General features: G+C 39.3%; 1 protein-coding gene across 1 annotated transcript in view; it reads left to right on the top strand.

Annotated features, from left to right (window-relative positions):
- LOC139447529 (amine oxidase [flavin-containing]-like) overlaps window positions 1-20,272 on the top strand; it is a 53,651-nt gene that overhangs the window by 16,505 nt on the left and 16,874 nt on the right. The window contains exons 2-7 of the mRNA XM_071228934.1: window positions 2,823-2,917; window positions 4,371-4,508; window positions 6,493-6,597; window positions 7,611-7,702; window positions 9,273-9,414; window positions 20,180-20,243. Of these exons, the coding sequence (XP_071085035.1) occupies window positions 2,823-2,917; window positions 4,371-4,508; window positions 6,493-6,597; window positions 7,611-7,702; window positions 9,273-9,414; window positions 20,180-20,243 (636 nt within the window). The remainder of the gene's footprint in view (window positions 1-2,822; window positions 2,918-4,370; window positions 4,509-6,492; window positions 6,598-7,610; window positions 7,703-9,272; window positions 9,415-20,179; window positions 20,244-20,272) is intronic.

Raw genomic sequence — 20,272 nt, 5'->3', positions numbered from 1 at the left:
ATTACTGAGTCTTCCAACTAGGCCTGTAAATTGGCAGAAAATTAGTACCGCAGTAGATTGTGATACAGGTGAGTGAGTGAGTAAGTATGGTTTTACGCCGCTTTTAGCAATATTCCAGCAATATCACGGCGGGGGACACAAGAAATGGGCATCACACATTGTACCCATGTCGGAAATCGAACCCGAGTCTTCGGCGTGACGAGTGAACGCTTTAACCACTAGGCTACCCGACCGCCCTGTGATACAGGGATCAGTATTGTGATATGTATCACGATGTATTGGGAGCTGAAGTTATTGACTGTGATTGACACTTATTGTACATGCAGATCCTATAATTGTACATACTGAAGTAAATATTTCACAGCATGGTCAGTCGCCACCATTTTGTAGTCATGGATACAGGGGAGACAACAACGTGAGAAAAAAATTACTTCCAATATGCTGCCTTTTTATCAATCAATTTCGAAGGGAACATCATTGAATGAATTTCTGTGTAGATTTTAGGTAATTTTACCGCCTTCTATATTGAACAAGTTGACGGAAGTACATACCACGGATGACTGTAAAATTTGGGTTTATCCCCAAGTGTACTTATGTTTTACAGGTCAAAGAGGACGATATAATTAATTTCACAACCATATTTTCATATTTGTTCACAAATGATGACTGTAACCTTGGTAACTGAGATTTGAAAAATAAGATGGGAATGAGGAAACGTAACTCCATAATACCAGCCTAGTTCGGCAAGGGTGGAAACTGGACTTTTATAGTCAGTTAACTCACTTGCCTTGGGAGAATGGAACCGACTATGCTTGTTTTACAAGGCGTCTAACAGGATTGATGCATGTCAGGGTGCTATATTATGAACATGTCATATTACTGTAACCATCCAATCAACATGTTATCATCCAATTAAAAAATGGTGTACCTGTGAAAATGCATAATGATATTTGCTTCATTTAAAGGCCGTCAAAATGGCCGACATGATGAACCTGACAGAGGAGATTGTTGAAAAAGTACTGAACCTGTGGCGATTAGGTGATATGTCATCATTGATGAGTTGGCCAACCATTTGAAGGTGGTTATAATGATATTTCAAAGAGTGCTGAAGTAAATTAATGAAATGTTGCAAAATAGCTGTTGACTCTCAAAATCAGTCAAGACCGAGACTGCGGTCGTAGGTGATTCTGTGTTCACAAGGGAGGGTTGTGAGGATGTCTCCATCACGTCTGTGTCAGTCAAGACCGAGTCAGCGGTCTTAGATGATTCTGTGTTCACAGGGGAGGGTTGTGAGGATGTCTCCATCATGTCTGTGTCAGTCAAGACCGAGTCAGGGGTCTTAGATGATTCTGTGTTCACAAGGGAGGGTTGTGAGGATGTCTCCATCATGTCTGTCAGTCAAGACACAGAATCAACAGTTTTAGTGTTCATTGCTTTGTTTTGTTCACAGGGTGGGTTGTGGTGTGGATATTCTGTCATGGCATGCAGGCAAACACCCTGACTGGATGAGATCAAGCGATATCTACACTGTAGATATCGCTGCAATGAAATTACATCACAATGCTTTGCAGACCATTGTGACGTCATTGGTTACCATGACGTCACAATCAAATGACATCACTCATGGCTCTGCTACTGAAGCTCTTTTCAGTACTTTTTACACTGAAGACACTGCTAATTACTGTCTACAAATTGAAAAGGTTGAAAGAATGATGTTGGATGATAAATAAAATCTCACCCTCGTGTCTTTTGATATCAAATATATCAACACTCGTTGATAAAAGTGGCAAAAATCCTCGGCAAGCCTCAGAGTTTTCCCGCTTTTATCAACTCGTGTTGATATATTTGATATCAAAAGACACTCGGGTGAGATTCTCTATGTATTGGGAGCTGAAGTTATTGACTGTGATTGACACTTATTGTACATGCAGATAATATTTTGTATATACTGAAGTAAATATTTCACAGCATGGTCAGTCGCCACCATTTTGTAGTCATGGATACAAGGGAGACAACAACGTGAGAAAAAAATTACTTCCAATATGCTGCCTTTTTATCAATCAATTTCGAAGGGAACATCATTGAATGAATTTCTGTGTAGATTTTAGGTTATTTTACCGCCTTCTATATTGAACATGTTGACGAAAGTACATACCACGGATGACTGTAAAATTTGGGTTTATCCCCAAGTGTACTTATGTTTTACAGGTCAAAGAGGACGATATAATTAATTTCACAACAATATTTCATGTTTGTTCACAAATGATGACTGTAACCTTGGTAACTGAGATTTGAAAATTAAGATGGGAATGAGGAAATGTAACTCCATTATACCAGCCTAGTTCAGCAAGGGTGGAAACTGGACTTTTATAGTCAGTTAACTCACTTGCCGGGGGGTGGGCACGGGTGGCCCAGTCGTCTAAGGTGCCGCGATTCTCTGTGCAGAGTTGCGTCCCTTGGGCACGCCAGAAACCTATGATTGTGGGTTCGAATCCCGGTTCACCCGGATTATATTTCTAGGTTTGTCAGCACCATACCCGTGCTCGTGGGTTTCACCGAAATGGTAAACGTCTGAGACCTGCATCACTTGGGGCTTTTCCTCCCACATTAAGCTGACAATACTGGAATAATGTTAAAAGCGGCGTTAAACCCAACTCACACACACACTTGCCTCGAGAAGATGGAACCAACTATGCTTGTTTTACAAGGCGTCTAACAGGATTGATGCATGTCAGGGTGCTATATTATGAACATGTCATATTACTTACTTAATACGATGGTGTAAAACAAACTGTGTGTTCATTTATTTACTGCTATTTCAGGTTTGTCTGCTGCCAAGTTACTACGAGAACAAGGTGTTGATGTTGTTGTCCTTGAAGCCAGGGACAGGGTCGGAGGGCGGACATTCACTATACAGGTAGGTACAGTACAGGTAGGGTTCTGTTGTCAGGGACAGGGTCGGAGGGCGGACATTCACTATACAGGTAGGTACAGTACAGGTAGGGTTCTGTTGTCAGGGACAGGGTCGGAGGGCGGACATTCACTATACAGGTAGGTACAGTACAGGTAGGGTTCTGTTGTCAGGGACAGGGTCGGAGGGCGGACATTCACTATACAGGTAGGTACAGTAGAGGTAGGGTTCTGTTGTCAGGGACAGGGTCGGGGGGCGGACATTCACTATACAGGTAGGTACAGTAGAGGTAGGGTTCTGTTGTCAGGGACAGGGTCGGAGGGCGGACATTCACTGTACAGGTAGGTACAGTAGAGGTAGGGTTCTGTTGTCAGGGACAGGGTCGGAGGGCGGACATTCACTGTACAGGTAGGTACAGTAGAGGTAGGGTTCTGTTGTCAGGGACAGGGTCGGAGGGCGGACATTCACTATACAGGTAGGTACAGTAGAGGAAGGGTTTTGTTGTCAGGGACAGGGTCGGAGGGCGGACATTCACTATACAGGTAGGTACAGTAGAGGTAGGGTTCTGTTGTCAGGGACAGGGTCGGAGGGCAGACATTCACTATACAGGTAGGTACAGTAGAGGTAGGGTTCTGTTGTCAGGGACAGGGTCGGAGGGCGGACATTCACTGTACAGGTAGGTACAGTAGAGGTAGGGTTCTGTTGTCAGGGACAGGGTCGGGGGGCGGACATTCACTATACAGGTAGGTACAGTAGAGGTAGGGTTCTGTTGTCAGGGACAGGGTCGGAGGGCGGACATTCACTATACAGGTAGGTACAGTAGGGGTAGGGTTCTGTTGTCAGGGACAGGGACAGAGGGTGGACATTCACAGTACAGTACAATTACTAGATTTTGTAGCTAGTTTGTACAAGTTGTGTTTTGTTAGTCAGTCAAATAGCTCTGAACAACTAATGTCTGACTTGATTCATCATGCAAAGAGTACCCCTAATGCTGCTGATGTGAACATTTTAGTTTCAGTTCTGTCCCATATAGCAATAACGATAACTATAATAACTTTATGCAGTTTTAGCATCAGGTGCAATATACATGATATATGTTGTTCTCCATCTTTTCAATTTTGGACCACTGAACATCCGAGGGGATTTGGTCTTCAGCAACCCGTGCTTGCCATAAAAGGCGACTACTTACTTGTCGTAAGAGGCGACTAATGGGATCGGGTAGTCAGACTCGCTGACTTGGTTGATGCATGTCATCATATCCCAATTGCTTGGATCGATGTTCATGATGTCAGTCACTGGATTGTTTGGTCCACAGACTCAATTATTTACAGACAGCCGTCATTTAGCTGGAATATTGCTGAGTACGGCGTAAAACAAGAAACAAACAAACAAAACAAACTTTTCAATTTTGTATGTTGAACACAGACAAAGTGACTGAAGTTTCACATGTTTGTTTCAGAATGACAAGGTCAGATATGTTGACCTTGGCGGGGCCTATGTGGGACCGACACAAAACCGTCTACTGCGACTGGCACGAGAGTTCGGGGTCAAGACGTTTCTCACCAACGAGGTTGAGGATTTAGCCTTCTTTTCAAGGGTAAACAGATTATCATCACACATATTCTCTCAGCACTCATGTCCAAAGTGTTAGGTCGCCTTAAAAACATGCTCACTTGTTATCATTGTAACTATACGCACAGGTTTTTCATGTTTTTTTGTACAGTAGACTATGATATAAGATCTTCGTTGATTAAAGAAACTATATATTTGGCTAGATTGCAGCATACTGATGTGTATGAGGTTCATCTTTAGTAAAAGATTGTAAGTTTTTGCTAAATTACCAGGGGTTTGGAGGGCTTGCCACCACACAAGTCCATGTAAATAAAGTTGAAAGTAAAAATAATTTTTAGTAACTATAGTTCATAAAAATGCCAGTGTTTGTTGACATGTGGCCAGATGCTTGCAACGGATGAGGTTGCCGCACACCATTATGGAACATTTGTTTTTGCATACTTTTTCAATGTTGTGTGATTTTTCGATGTTTTTGACATTCAGTTTCGAGTTTTCATCATTTTAAACCATGTTAATGAAAGAGCGGTTATTTTCTCTGCTTATTTTTAGAATAATCTCCCTATTTTTCAAATAGCCATGTTGTCGCTTGCTGCTTCATTAGAAGCATCAAACAAATATGTCCGTTGGTATCCGGTATAATTCAAGACTACCACTTATTATATTCAAATATATAATCAAATATATGGTACTGTACCATATACAATATACAGTACAGTAAACTACAGTTATAATGAACTCAAAGGGACCACTAATTATAGTTCATTATAAATGTAACTCATTATAAGCATATATATACTGCATATATTTAGCAAATGGATAGGACTGAAGAAACCATTTTGTTATATCTGTCATTTTGTTATAATCATGTGCGTTGTAAGTGTAGTTAACTGTAATAGAATATTTAATTTTATGAGCAGAATGTTCTGTATTGTTTACTAGACATGTACGTTTATGATTTGGCCAAAATGATTTGGGGCGTATTTGGGACAATCTAACAAGGTGTCCAGCATCCTACATTGATCCCCACTTACCAGACAGCGACCACACTTGACGATGTTTGTTTTGTAATTCATCGCCTTGCAACCAGCATCAAAGGGGCGGGTATAATGTGAATCGCATTGTGATCTCAGTGTTAATTCAATCATGCTATTTCACATACTGGTTGTAAAAAGTGTTCATTGTAAATCTGGACATGTGTTTACAATCTGTTGTGTTAATTATTAGTAGGATATTAATATGATCTTACTGGACCAAACAGAATTTTAATAGATCAGGTTTCAGACTTATGGCTATATGGTTTCAGACTGGACGTGTTTGTTGTTAATTATTACGTTTGCATGGAATACCCAGTGTAGCGTACACAGACATATGCATATACTGGCAGAGCTCCAGATAACTTTTTGAGCTCGAAGTTTTTACTCGAAGGTTTCTATTTTAACTGGGTTATTACATTTTTCATTGGGTAACCAATATTTTTTCACCCATCTGTTCATCACTCATTTTTCCACAAATGAGTAAGCATTTTGAGATTAAAAAAAAATGAAATAATGTTGAGATGTAAAATAGTTGCGGTTGGCTCGTAAAGTAAATTAGCCTGTAATTGTGTGTCGGAAATAAGCTCTGTTGTACGCATGTTGAAAAAACTTCATTGGGTATTTACTCGTGCTGTTTTCAAACAATTGCATTTTCCATTTAATGCATGTGTTTCTGTAAGCACGGTAACTGAAAGTAATTGGGTTTTAAATAGTTTTGGGTGGTATTTTACGCAAATATGCAGCGTATCTGTAGCTCTGTACTGGCCTTGATTGTGGTTCTATTTAAGGATTGTTTTTCACATTAAATATATATATATATATATTTGTTCATTCATCAAAGTATAACAGTCACAAATTTGTAACAGTTCAGTGGTGAGTGCACAAAACATGATTAACAATTCTTAAGAAGCACCTATGATCACCCATGCATGATATATAGCATTTCTCATACCAGAATAATCTTTTATCCCACAGGGCAGTATGAAGCGATTCCGTGGCACATTTCCACCAATGGGAGGGCTGCTTTCATGGCTTGACATGAACAACTTGTTTCGTACCATCGACCAATTGGGGGAAGAGGTAGGAAACTATGGACAACGTTATTGTTCTGTTTTATCCTAACACGGTCCTGAATTGATTATTCAGAGGCAGTAGGACTGCATGGTATTCCCGTATGCAATAAGCTTTTCAAACTAAATGTATTGCAATTTTTTGACTGTTCCAATATAGTGTGTAAAACAAGTATAACAAGCTTCGTTATTATTTGTTTCGTTTAATCTAGTAATAACTCAGAAATTCATTCACAAATGATTTTTACCATTGAAATTGATTGACGAACGGAAATGTGGAAATCGTTTTTGTCTCATGTTGTTATCTCCCCTGTATCCATGACAACATGGTGGCTGACTTTGACATCGTAATATTTACTTTAATATTTATACAAAATAGGATCTGAATGTACATCAAGTATCAATCAGTGTCGTTTAGTTTCAAACATAGCGCCCAATATACATATCACAATGCAGATTGACATACAAATATTTTGCCAATACACATGCAGCTCTAAGAGGCTGTAATATGTTTGTTTGTGTTGTTGTTTATACACCACAATCAGCAATATTCCAGCTATATGACGGCGGTCTGTAAATCGTCAAGTCCGGACCTGACAATCCAGTGATTGACACCATGAGCATCGATCCACGCAATTGGTATCGGTGACATGCATCTACCAAGTCAGCGAGCCTGACCACCCGATCCTGTTAGTTGTCTCTTACGACAAGCATAGTCGCCTTTTACGGCAAGCGTGGGTTGCTGAAGACCTATTCTACCTCGGATCTTCACGGGTCGGATACAGGGAGTCATGCAGATTGGATAAAAACAAAAGACTGATTTTGATTTGACTTGTCATCATTTTTGAAACTTTGGATCAATAATCTCTACAGAATTTTAATAAAAATTGTTTGGAATGTTGTTACGTGGGACATACACCCTTACAGGTACACATTCACTGTATTCTGAAGTTTAAAATGGCACCCACGGCGGCCATGTTGAAAAGCTACCTCAGTGTATTTACAAGTAGCCGTCTGTTTCAGATTCCCCTGGACGCCCCCTGGACTGCTCCCCATGCCGCGGAGTGGGACAGCATGACAATGCAGCAGTTCTTTGATAAACATTGTTGGACAAGGTAGGATCTTATAACCATTGTGTTAGTCTCTACTGACTCATATTCTTTCAGCGGTTTTCTCTGTAACAAAACAACCAAGAGATGATCTCTACTCAAAATCTTTGGACAGCATCCTCTGCAACAAGTTGACCTTGACCCTAGGTCAAGGTCAGATCCTTTCCTGTTCGTCAGCCAGATGTCACCCATTATTTGTCATTATTCTTGGACCGCTTCCTCTGCAACAAGATGACCTTGAGCCTAGGTCAAGGTCATATCTTTTCCTGTTCGTCAGCCAGATGTCACCCATTATTTGTCATTATTAGATAATGATGACTAAGCTATTTTATCCTACAATGGATAGTGTTATCAATAAAATAATCCCAATAAACTCGGTATCTCGATCTATTAAATATGCAGATGAGGTCACCAGGCAGGAACTACTTTTTGTCTCCTTACATAATTTCGATGTTGGCTTGCGGAATAGAGTACAGACTGTTATTCCCAAAAAGTTGAATTTAATCCCACATCAAGCTGACAGACCGCAGGGATACTGTTCAAAGCAGTGTTAAACCCAACTCACTCACTCACTCAACATGAAAACATGAGCTACCAATCTGGTGACTACACAAAAAGAAACAGAATATAAACAGATTGTACTCTGTCTGTTAATGGGAACTACTTTTTGTCTCCTTACATAATTTCGATGTTGGCTTGCGGAATAGAGTACTGACTGTCATTCCCAAAAAGTTGAATTTAATCCCACATCAAGCTGACAGACCGCAGTGATACTGTTCAAAGCAGTGTTAAACCCAACTCACTCACTCACTCAACATGAAAACATGAGCTACCAATCTGGTGACTACACAAAAAGAAACAGAATATAAACAGATTGTACACTGTTATGAGTCTTTTCTATACCTCTTACCAATATTGATAAAATGTAATTGTAAAAAGTGTCCTATTTTTGAATCAATCTCATTGAAATCAGATCTTAGTTCACGCTACCGCTAAACAAAGATCTGAGGACATCCCACTACGGGTCGCGTCTGACTGACCTTGCGCGAACTTTGACCAATGGAATGACCAATCAGAAGGCAGGTTCCTCGTGCTTCATGGCACTAATTTCAAATTGGCTACTACGCTTCGAAGCATATTTTGACAAATTCTTGATTACAAATTTGAAACCTGAACAAAAGAACATTCTGGAATGGCTAACAAATGGTCGAGATTCTATGGATTCAGTCGTTAAACCCGTAACTATTGTTCGGAGTTAAAGTTTTCAAGGTTGCATGGTTAGAAATCACGTTCCGACTGTCACTTTCATAATCTGGTAAGCGATGCTCTGATTGGTCGGATGAAAGGTCGTTCTGACGTGACCCCTAATGGGATGTCCTCAGATCTTTGTTTAGCAGTAGTGAGAACTGAGGTCTGATTTTAATGAGAGTGATTTTTGAATCTGTATATATTTGAAATGGTATCAAACATTTACTCGTTTCCTATTCCAAGTGGCTACATAACCTTAATCATGCGAAACCTAAAATTATAAATTGTTTCTTTCTCTCAATTGTTTTCCACTATTATCCGGACACAGAGCTGCCAACTCATTTGGTCGTGAGTTTATCGAGGTCAATGTGACCTCGGAGCCCTATGAAGTATCGGCACTATGGTTTCTGTGGTATGTAAAGGGCGCCGGTGGCTCCTTTAGGATATTTGGAACAACAAACGGGGGACAGGTGATAATTTGTGACATCACTGTTGTCTGATCCATGTTGGTATCAGACTTTCTGTCCATTTGGCATTTTACCTTTCATTTCCATGACTGAGAATTGTAACATTGTTCGTTTGTGTTGAAGTGATGTCACTGTTTAAAGTATTTCTACAGGTTTGAGGAACTTGTTTACCGTGTTTATTTGATTATTGTTTGGAGCTAATCAAGTTTGGTTTACAGTGTTATTTGTTATCTGCTTGTTTCACTGCTTGTGTCTAAAGATATTGTTGGGAAGATGTTTGTATCGTCTACAGTGGAACGTCATCAGTTGGACCCTGCTAACCTGGAACCCAGCCATTGCAAATTATTTCTCCTTGATATTGGTTCCAATATTCTTGAAAGAACCTGTTAATGGAAACGGCAGGTTCCAGTTTAACCAGAGTCTACTGTATGTTTGTAATATGTCTTAAGTTATGTTTCATGTTTGAAGGGAGACTGTTTTTCACGAGTACACCTTCTTTTTTAAGTTTGTATGCAAAATTTGTGTTCAATTGCAAAAGCAAGCTACAAGAACTCTCATACGTCTAGCCATGCCATGATCAGCCCGTTATAGGTCCTAACCTTTGATTTGCCCTGGGGGCACAGGTGGCCCATTTGACCACGGTGCCGTGATTCGCTGTGCAGAGTTGAAATCTATGATTGTGGGTTTGAACCCGGTTTGCCCCGATTATGTTTCTAGGTTTGTCAGCACCATACCCGTGCTTGTAGGTTTCACCAAAGTGGTAAACGTCTAAGACCTGCATCACTTCGGGCTTTCCTCCTACATTAAGCTGACACGCTGTGATATAACTGGAATACTGTTAAAAGCAGCGATAAGACCAACTCACTCACTCACTCACTCAATTGATTTGCCCTGATTATCCATTATATTTCAGCACCATGTTTGTGACTTTCACAAATGGTGTATACATGTACGTACCAACTCCTTCACTTAGGGCTTGCCTTCCATATTAAAAAGGCATGCTGGGATATAACTGAAATATTGTTAACACGACCTCACTGCACGATGTATTTAAGAAATTTAGATGTGAACGTTACATTTGAATTTAAGGTGGATAATTTGTGATGAATTTTTTGTCAACCGTTTTTCTTATCCCTTAATAATTTAGAAGACTTTATTTCTTCATTATTTTTTTTGTAATAAGGTATATGTATCTGTATATCTGATATTGTAGATCCACGAAGACATTCATGACAATGTTCGTAAATGTAAACGTAACCTCGGAACCCACCGAAGTCTCCGCCCTGTGGTTTCTCTGGTACATTGCCAACTGTGGTGGAATGAACAGAATTTTCTCAACTGAAAATGGGGGACAGGTTGATATTTCCTCTTTTTCTCACCATACCCTTTCATATCTAACGATGCAGCTCTTTAGTGCTTGAATGCAATGCCTATGGCTCTGTTTAATCCTTCCCTCAAGTTTGAAAGGACGTGATAGCTATTTTGACTTCTGTCAGTGATACATAAATTCATGTCATGATGATTGAACAGATTTGAAACCATCTTGAAATTGCTGACAATCCTTGAGGCCTTGAAATACAAAACACATCCATGTTTGTATCGGATATTAAAGCAAAAGATCACAACCAGTTTTATGCCAGTGACTCCTAGAACCATGTATGATAGATGCCTTTTGTTTCTGTACTTGGTTTATAGGGATGGGTATTTGAGGTTTAAAGTGTTTCATAATATTTTGCGATACACAAGACCATATTGCGATACGTATCACGATATATTGTATCATTATAAATTTTGAATTCAGCAGCAATCTGATATATTAAGGTATGAATTAAAGTTCATAAATGGAACAAAACAAGATTTTGGTACAACATGATGTTATTCAATCAATACGCAGCCATCTTGTGGCCCCGGATAATTGCTGCGAGGCAGTGAAGACATTTGGCAAGAAAATAACATTAATAAATCTCTATTTGACATCACCTCGATAAATCGAGCATGAAAAAATATTGTAATATGTATCGTGGAATGAATGAACCTCAATTTTACGGTATACCGATAATACGGCAGACCCTTGTTGGGTTATCAGTCCAACACAGCGCGTTGAACTCTGGAAAACAAAAGACACAGAGTTATTCTGTACAAATGGCATCACGGGCCCTATGTCATCTATACCCATTATTGTCAGAAGTAATCTGTCACTTTACCCCGTCTATCTTAAATAATATGAAACTTTGTCTTTTCTCTTGCGTTTATTTATCTCAAGATGTTTGAAATTCCATTTTTGTTTATCCTTTGAATAAACTTGGTATAAGGAAGCTATGGGTGAAGGCATTCAGGTATCTCTGACATACAGTTTCACTCTCTTTCTTGTTATCTTGAGGAGCATGTGTCTATAGGTCACTGATTTATCACCTGTGTTGTGCATGACACCTGTACAACCAGTGACATATAGAAAGCCTCTGGGATTGGACTCAAGCATGGTTGATTAACTACTATATTTTACAGGGTATACTCATCTATACTTCATAGGTTTGTGTGGACACTGGTCATTTCTCCATCACCCATGAGTTCATACTGCCAATCTGCTTTATCATACCTCCAGGTCAGAATGATGAGTTCTGATTGGTCCTCGTGATCTTGAAATACTGTGTAACCCGCCTCGAAGGGTAATACATTTTTCAGCTTGGGAATATATCTCTTATACCCTGCCACGAGCACTACAGTCTGCACATGCATTTCTGAGAGACAGAATAAATCCTTTATATCCCGCTTCAAAGCAAAAAGCTGTTTGCTTTTGTCCCGAGCCAATGGATGTCACGTGACATAGCGCAAGCTTACCTCAGCTCAATCAAGCAGCTGTTTTCTATCGATTTGGAATTTATTTGAATTATTTTACAATGTTATATTAAAACATGTTGGTAAGACAAATTTGTTGTAGCAGCATCACTTGGGGTACATGGGGTTTTTATGTGTCCCTCGTTAGGTTTTATACCACGCGCCTCGGGGAGAGGAAAACCTGCGAGACCTCAGACCAATCAGTGCTCAGGTTACATCACACAAAGGGCAGAATTTCTCTGTGTCATGACCGTCTGCTCAGTATATTTCTCCAAAATCAGGCAACAGTTGAGTTTGCGTGAAGTTTAAGTATGAAATGAGGTTCATTTGACCTCCGTGAATTATTAGTAAACTAAAAATAGACACACATAGCTACCACTCTGCAGATAGGCTGTATGCAGTTATGGATTGTGGATTATTAACTTACTATTGTGGATTATTAACTTACTATTGTGGATTATTAACTTACTATTGTGGATTATTAACTTACTATTGTGGATTATTAACTTACTATTTTGGATTATTAACTTACTATTGTGGATTATTAACTTACTAACTGAGGGATTGACAACTAATCTTTGTTTCCACTAACTGTTCTGGATCTGAACTAGGTAGCCATATTTCAGTCTGTATTAACAACATGTTCAAGCAGAATCACAGATTTACAGAAATTGAAATTTTGCAAACGAAGTCTTTCATCCAGTTTAAATCAAATTTGATTTAATCAAGACGTTTAATTTGGTGTGTGTGTTGTTTGATTAGTCTGGGCTATTGTGTCGTATTAGTGGTTGAGCAGTTCTGGGCTAGTCGTAATCAAGTGTGCACAAAGTCGTCTTTAGCACATAGAAATGTGTACTCAATTAGTCTCTCTCTGATATATCAGTATAGCAAGTTTATTTCTGTTTTGTAGGGGGCACGGGTTGCCCAGTCGTCTAAGGCGCCGCGATTCGCTGTGCAGAGTTGCGTCCCTTGGGCACGCCAGAAACCTATGATTGTGGGTTCGAATCCTGGTTCGCCCCGACTATGTTTCTAGGTTTGTCAGCACCATACCCGTGCTCGTGGGTTTCACCGAAGTGGTAAACGTCTGAGACCTGGATCACTTGGGGCTTTCCTCCCACATTAAGCTGACACGCCGCGATATAACTGGAATACTGTTAAAAGCGGCGTTAAAACCCAACTCACTCACTCACTCTGTTTTGTAGGCCATCGGCTCATGTACACAGTCGATAGATCAATATCATATATATATATATATATAGCAATTAGGCGGTAGATGACACAATATACTTTCTATCAAGTGTATATTTACATTTCAGAGCTTCTTTAACGTACTTAGCACTTTTGTTAAGGATTGACACATCATTAGAAGTCAGTAAGTTATGAAATTTGCAAATATTTGATGAAATATGCCACATCAATATGTACTTATTTCTCAACAACACATATGCCTCGCAATCAAATATGAAATGGAGTTCATCTTCAATGTTATTGGTATTACTGTATTCAACGTAATAAGCACCCCGCTCTAATAAGCGCCCACGGCAATATTTGCTAATATATTGGCTAGTGAAAAATCCCAATTAGCACCCCTTCCGATTGATCAATGAACACTTATTTATTTGTGTATAATATGCACTTGTGTGTTATATGCACCCTTAATTATGGGCAATTAAATTCTGGAAAATATATCTGTCGTGTATGATACGCACAGACTTTTGTTTTGTTTCTTTTCAGGCTGTCACCATAAATCACGAAATTTACGATCTTTCAACTCTGTATTTTTTTCTCACCAAAATTATATTCTAATAAGAGCCCCGTATTTCTAATTTTAAGAGCGCCCTGGGCGCTTATTACGTCGAATACTTTACATATCCTACAAATTCGGTTAACAGTTATAGCTTCTTTACATCTGATATTACAACGCAACGGCAGTTCATGCAATTTCAACAAACATGTATCTTCTTAATTCCTTAACATTGATGTTTGAAACATAATGTTCAACAGTCAGCAATGAGCTAATGTTCTTATAATGCGCAAGGGTTTTGAATCATTGATAATACTAAAAATATTTTGTTTTCCACTAGGGCTGCAACGAATACACTATGAGGCGAATACGATTCATATCACGAATAAAGGGTATATACAAACCTGAATATTAATTCACAATTACAATAACAAGTCAGTTTATGTATTATTTATAATATTCAGTGAAACAATAACATCATAATTTATTTGACATGGTTTGTTAATTATTATTAAATTATACTTTTATATACTGCACTTATGCAAGGACTAGTATCTGCTCAAATGCGACAATGACCAGTGAAAACAATACTATCAAATTAAATATTATTAGAGTGTTGTCATTGAAAGAAATCTATGCATATAATATGTTGCTATGGATATTTTTAGGTACAGGGTATGTAAATATACATGATAGCATATTCATAAATATTCGATTCTAGTGGCCATGAATAACGAATTCAATTCATAAGTAGGTAACCTTGTCTGGGATAACGATCATCTGACATTCTTAACAATTTACACCAGTACTTTACATATTTTTGGCAGTAATCTATATCAAGTCCATATCTACCGCAGTCGGCTAAAGCAGCTCTACTTGGTACATGTTTACCAACACCCAATACATATTTACAAAAATTATTATGAAATCTTTCAATAACAGCTTATGACCCATGTCTCCATGTACCTGACTCCATGTGGCTGACTCCATGTGGCTGACTCCATGTGACTGTCTCTGTGTGACTGTCTCCATGTGACTGACTCCATGTACCTGACTCCATGTGACTGTCTCCGTGTGACTGTCTCCGTGTGACTGACTCCATGTGACTGACTCCATGTACCTGACTCCATGTGACTGTCTCCGTGTGACTGTCTCCGTGTGACTGACTCCATGTGACTGCCTCCATGTGACTGACTCCGTGTGGCTGACTCCGTGTGACTGACTCCATGTGACTGCATCCATGTGACTGCCTCCATGTGACTGACTCCGTGTGGCTGACTTCGTGTGACTGACTCCATGTGACTGCATCTGTGTGGCTGACTCCATGTGACTGCCTCCATGTGACTGACTCCGTGTGGCTGACTCCATGTGGCTGACTCCATGTAAACAACTTCAAAGACAGATCCCAAGAGACAGGAGGCACTAGTCAGCAGCTTCCTGGTCTGTTTTCAGGGGTGGTCGCTATGTGGGGCGTGAACTTGTGCAGCTAAACATGTGTGGTGAACCAAGGGAGGTGTCCCTCCTAGCGCTGTTATGGTACATGAAATCAGCTGGGGGGACAGACAGGATTAATAGCACTGACAATGGGGCACAGGTACCCCTGGCCATAGTTAACCCTATGTCCTTAGTTCTAGGCGCTTTTCCCACAAGCACCTGTCACTGGGAACTATATTTGTGGCTTGTAACAATGTAATGTCAGGATTCAAATCTGTCATGAGGTGGACCAAATGATTTTGGGAGGTGAAAAGTAGGAATTATGGTTGAAATTCAATGTCAACCAGACTACGCAAAAATTAATAAACATAAGAGAGAGAAACTTCGTTTCTTTTTTGTTGCTTCCAGTTATGACAAATGTGCCATTGTTGTAGAGAAGTACGTTCTTCTCTCATTTACTTGCCATGAATATGGTAAACACTGGCAGATGCTTGTCATTTTACCATAAGGGAGGTGTTTCATGCCGTGGATGCTCTTGACACTTTTGTAGAGATCCTTTCATACTTACCAGGGTTTTCCAATAATAAGCCTTTGAGCTTCTGTTACAGAAAATATGGATTCTGAAACAGAAACTTGGCCCCAAATAGCTATTATTCAGAAATATGGGCTTCTAGCTGGGACAAGTTATTCTTATAGAAATGTAACTGAATTAAGTTAAATTTGCATGCTCAGGGATGACATATTTTTTTCCAAGATTCTTTTTCAAAGAATGTCATGAATACGAAGAAACATTAAGATTTCAAGAACATTGCTAAAGGGTTGATAACATCTGATATACTTTAAACAACATGGATTAACATATCTCCTACCAGCTTATATTCCACAGCCTAAATTTGAATGTTTGCCATTTTAAAACTTGATGCATTTGTGTCTGTTTGGTCACATGCTTTTTTGAAAGGGAGACCACTCTTGATTAACAGATTCATAGATTGCGATTGTTACCAGCTGGTTACAATTAGGTAATTGTTTCAAAATCTGTATCCCATGTACTTTATTTACGGTGTGCTTATTATTGGAAAATCCAGGTAAAGGAGAGGCTGTGACAAAGCTGTAGCACATGAAATCCTTCTTCCCCGGAATACAGTGGAGCATTTGGTTTTTAAACTCTCTGATGAATGGATATGACTCATGTTTTGTTTTTGGCTTCATATAAAGAACTGTTCTATTTAAAATGGTGCCCTTTTGTCATCTACAACAGCTGGACAGAAAGAACTTGAGATGTGGGAGATATGAATAATCTTCTTGATTTGAATAATCTTCTGGATTTGAATATCTCCCTCTAAGTTTTTGTCACAAGACTTTTTGAAATTTAATCTGAAAATGAACGTATATTCTAAATATGATAATGAATATGTTTCACTGCTAATTTCAACAAACTTTTGTCTAGACATCCTTTTGTTTGTCCGCCTGCTTCTGTGCTCACTTAGGATTCTGCATCAGAGGTGGACACATGTTAGGGACCCTTGCTGTCTGGTTAGATGCCTCCTTGGTATGAGGGCACAGTAGGTCCCAAACATGTCATGGGTGCCAGAAGAGCTGCCAGAGAGGAGAACCAGGTGGCCATATTGAGTATCGGGGCGGTCGGGTAGCCAAGTGGTTAAAGCATTTGCTCATCACGCCAAAGACCCGGGTTCGATTTCCGACATGGGTACAGTGTGTGAATCTCATTTCTGGTATCCCCTGCCGTGATATTGCTGGAATATTGCTAAAAGCGTGTACCATCAAACTCACTCACTCACTCACTCACTCACTCACTATTGAGTGTCACCTTGCTGACAGTAGGTGGTTTATCACTGATGATGTTGTCCATCACTGGCTTGTCTGGCCCCCACCCGATTATTTACATGTGGCCATGGGCGACTACGTTGTCGTAAGAGGCAACTAACAGGATCAGGTGGTCAGGCTTGCTGACTTGGTTGATGCATGCCATCGTATCCAAATTGCATAGACCGATGCTCATGATATCCATCACTGGATTGTCTGGTCCAGACTGAATTATTTACATACCGCCGTCATACAGCTGGAATATTATGAGTGTGGCCTTAAACAATGATCAAACACACAAAACATGTGACCGTGATAGAATAGGTGATGAAATTTGTATTTCAAGAGTTGTAATACCACTTCAAAGTTGATTTCCTTGGCTGGTTCCATTGACAGTTATCTAATGGTGAACATATATTGGATCACATAACTGTGATTGCTGTGTTTATATGACCCAAATTATGCATGTAAATATACCTCCTGTACATTAGAAACAATGCATACATTTGTATGTAAAATATTTTATAGGGCCACTAATGTGTACCTTTGTAAATACAGTAGACTACGGTTATAATGAACTCAAGGGACCACGTATTCTAGTTCGTAATAGCGATTGTTCATTACAAGCATATATTCAGCATATATGGCACAAATGACAGCGACTAAAAAATATGTTTGTTATATCGGTCAGTTCGTTATAAGTGTGTTCATTATAAACGTAGTTTAGTGTGCGTGCATGCGCTCGTGCATGTGCGTGTGCATGTGCGTATGCATGAAATCATAAGTATATTCACCAAAACAAAGCTTCTGACTGCCACAGGGCACAAATTAAAATGTCTAGACCAAGACTTGATGTGTGCCCATGACCATGGAGTAATGTCCCTTTGTAAGGACTATAAATACCAACAGCAGTCAGACCTGTGAAGATCCGGGTTAGAATAGGAGCAACCATGCTTGCCATTAAAAGCGACTAGGCTTGTCGTAAGAGGCGACTAAAGGGATCGGGTGGTCAGACTCGCTGACTTGGTTGATGCATGTCATTGATCCCAATTGCATGGATCAATGCTCATGATGTCATCACTGGATTGTCTGGTTCAGACTCGATTATTTACAGACCGCCGTCATATAGCTCGAACGATTGTTGAGTGTGGCAATAAACGACAAACAAACAAACAAACAAACAATCAAACATAGTAGTCATCTAATCCACAGCTTGGCCCCCTCCCACACACTGCAGGGGTTTCTCAGTTTAAAGAGGAGCCGATTTTGTCAAACGTTTCTGTCTGAACGTTGAAGGTTTTATGTGTCTGTTAACTTGCTTTGCTCTGCATGCTTCATGTGTCTTGCTCAACACTGTCTTGCTCTTCATGTTATTCAGTGTTTATATGTCATGGTGTGATGATGTAGTGAAGGCACAATAATCCCATCAACAGTTGGTAGAGCACGCATGGGTATTCTATGAACCTGGGAAACTCAGTAGATCTTAAATATGAAATCTTTCTACTATCATGTAATCATTCTGTGATTTGGTTAGTCAGCTTTTGGGTAAGTGCATTAGAACTTGGCTGTAATGAAGTAAGACCTAACACCTTTATCAAGCATCTATTGCTTGATAAAGGTGTTAGGATCTACACTGAAACGTCGCACTAATTTTAATAAAGAAGTTGTTCATCCATAGAACTCGTCTTACTTCATCACTCCAACTTCTAAATGCCACTGAAAGAAGTTGGCTGTAATGAACTCGGCTGTAACATACCGATGTTTATAATGAACTATTTGAAACTTTTTGACTGCTTTACTATATTATTATTGCAGCTAGCTCAAGCAGTAAATTTAAGGAGTTGTTATACTAAGGCTGATTGCATCAATCACTGAGTGATGACATGAACTCTTCCACTCTGGAATTCACTTTGTATGATCAATTTTATCTGGTAACCTATTCCCTTTGCGAACTTCTCAATATCATATCGATAGAGGGGGCATGGGTCCGCAGAGTTGGGTCCGTTTGGTATCCCAGAAACCTATGATTGTGGGTTCAAATCCCGGTTTGCCCCGATTATGTTTCTAGGTTTGTCAGCACCATAGGTTTCACCAAAGTGGTAAACGCCTGAGACCTACATCACTTCGGGCTTTCCTCCCACATTAAGCTGATATGCCGTGATATAACTGGAATACTGTTAAAAGCGGCGTTAAACCCAACTCACTCACTCACTCAAATCGATAGAAGTGTAAAGCTAATTTGGAAATGACTGCCAGATTATGAATCCAGTCTCTGAGAGAGCTAAGGAAGACAGTGTGTCAATGTGATGTATGATAATGTGGATTGTATTGTGGATTGACTGTATCATCACACCACCTGTCTACATTATGGATTATTGAGTATCTCATTTCAAATATTCATCAGCAATGAATACGCTTGATATATTATTTTTCATGAATATGGTTTGTAACTATATATTTTTTATGATGATGAATAATTTATATGGATGCTTTTGTAAAAAAGGATGTAGTGTCATTAACTAACTTTTTGTGATGTTTAATTTCAAGATCTGGATAATTTAATATCGGCAAGATGAATATCATATGTGGAACAATAAGGACTTGATGCACCAAAGATGTGACTATTAATGTTTGTCAGAATCGAGGATTCCCTGCTTGAGACAAGTTATTTGGTAACTGATTATTTCTTATCTGGCAAATCAACACTTGAACCAGAGTGACAAGTAATCAGAATTGGAGGTCCCTAGAACTATCACTACCTTGGTCACTCCATCAGTTGTGTTAATAAGTATAATCTGCCAAAGAGTATCTAATTAATAGTCCCTCGATTCTATTTTAAATATCAGTCACAAACAAGGAAGCTTGTTGTTCATTGAAAATTGAGAATGTATTTTGATCTAACAAATATGTTTTGGTTTTTTATTTTGTTAGGAGAGAAAGTTTGTGGGTGGATCCCAGCAGATCAGTATTAAAATGGCAGAGAAGATAGGGAATGGTAAGTGGTCAGTGTCATCAGGTGAATGT

Source organism: Haliotis cracherodii, unplaced genomic scaffold, assembly GCF_022045235.1.
Source record: "Haliotis cracherodii isolate W230 unplaced genomic scaffold, xgHalCrac1.p SCAF_7, whole genome shotgun sequence".
NCBI classification, from domain to species: domain Eukaryota; kingdom Metazoa; phylum Mollusca; class Gastropoda; order Lepetellida; family Haliotidae; genus Haliotis; species Haliotis cracherodii.
The sequence above is the reverse complement of the archived record's forward strand: the minus strand, read 5'-3'. Positions and strand labels throughout refer to the sequence as shown.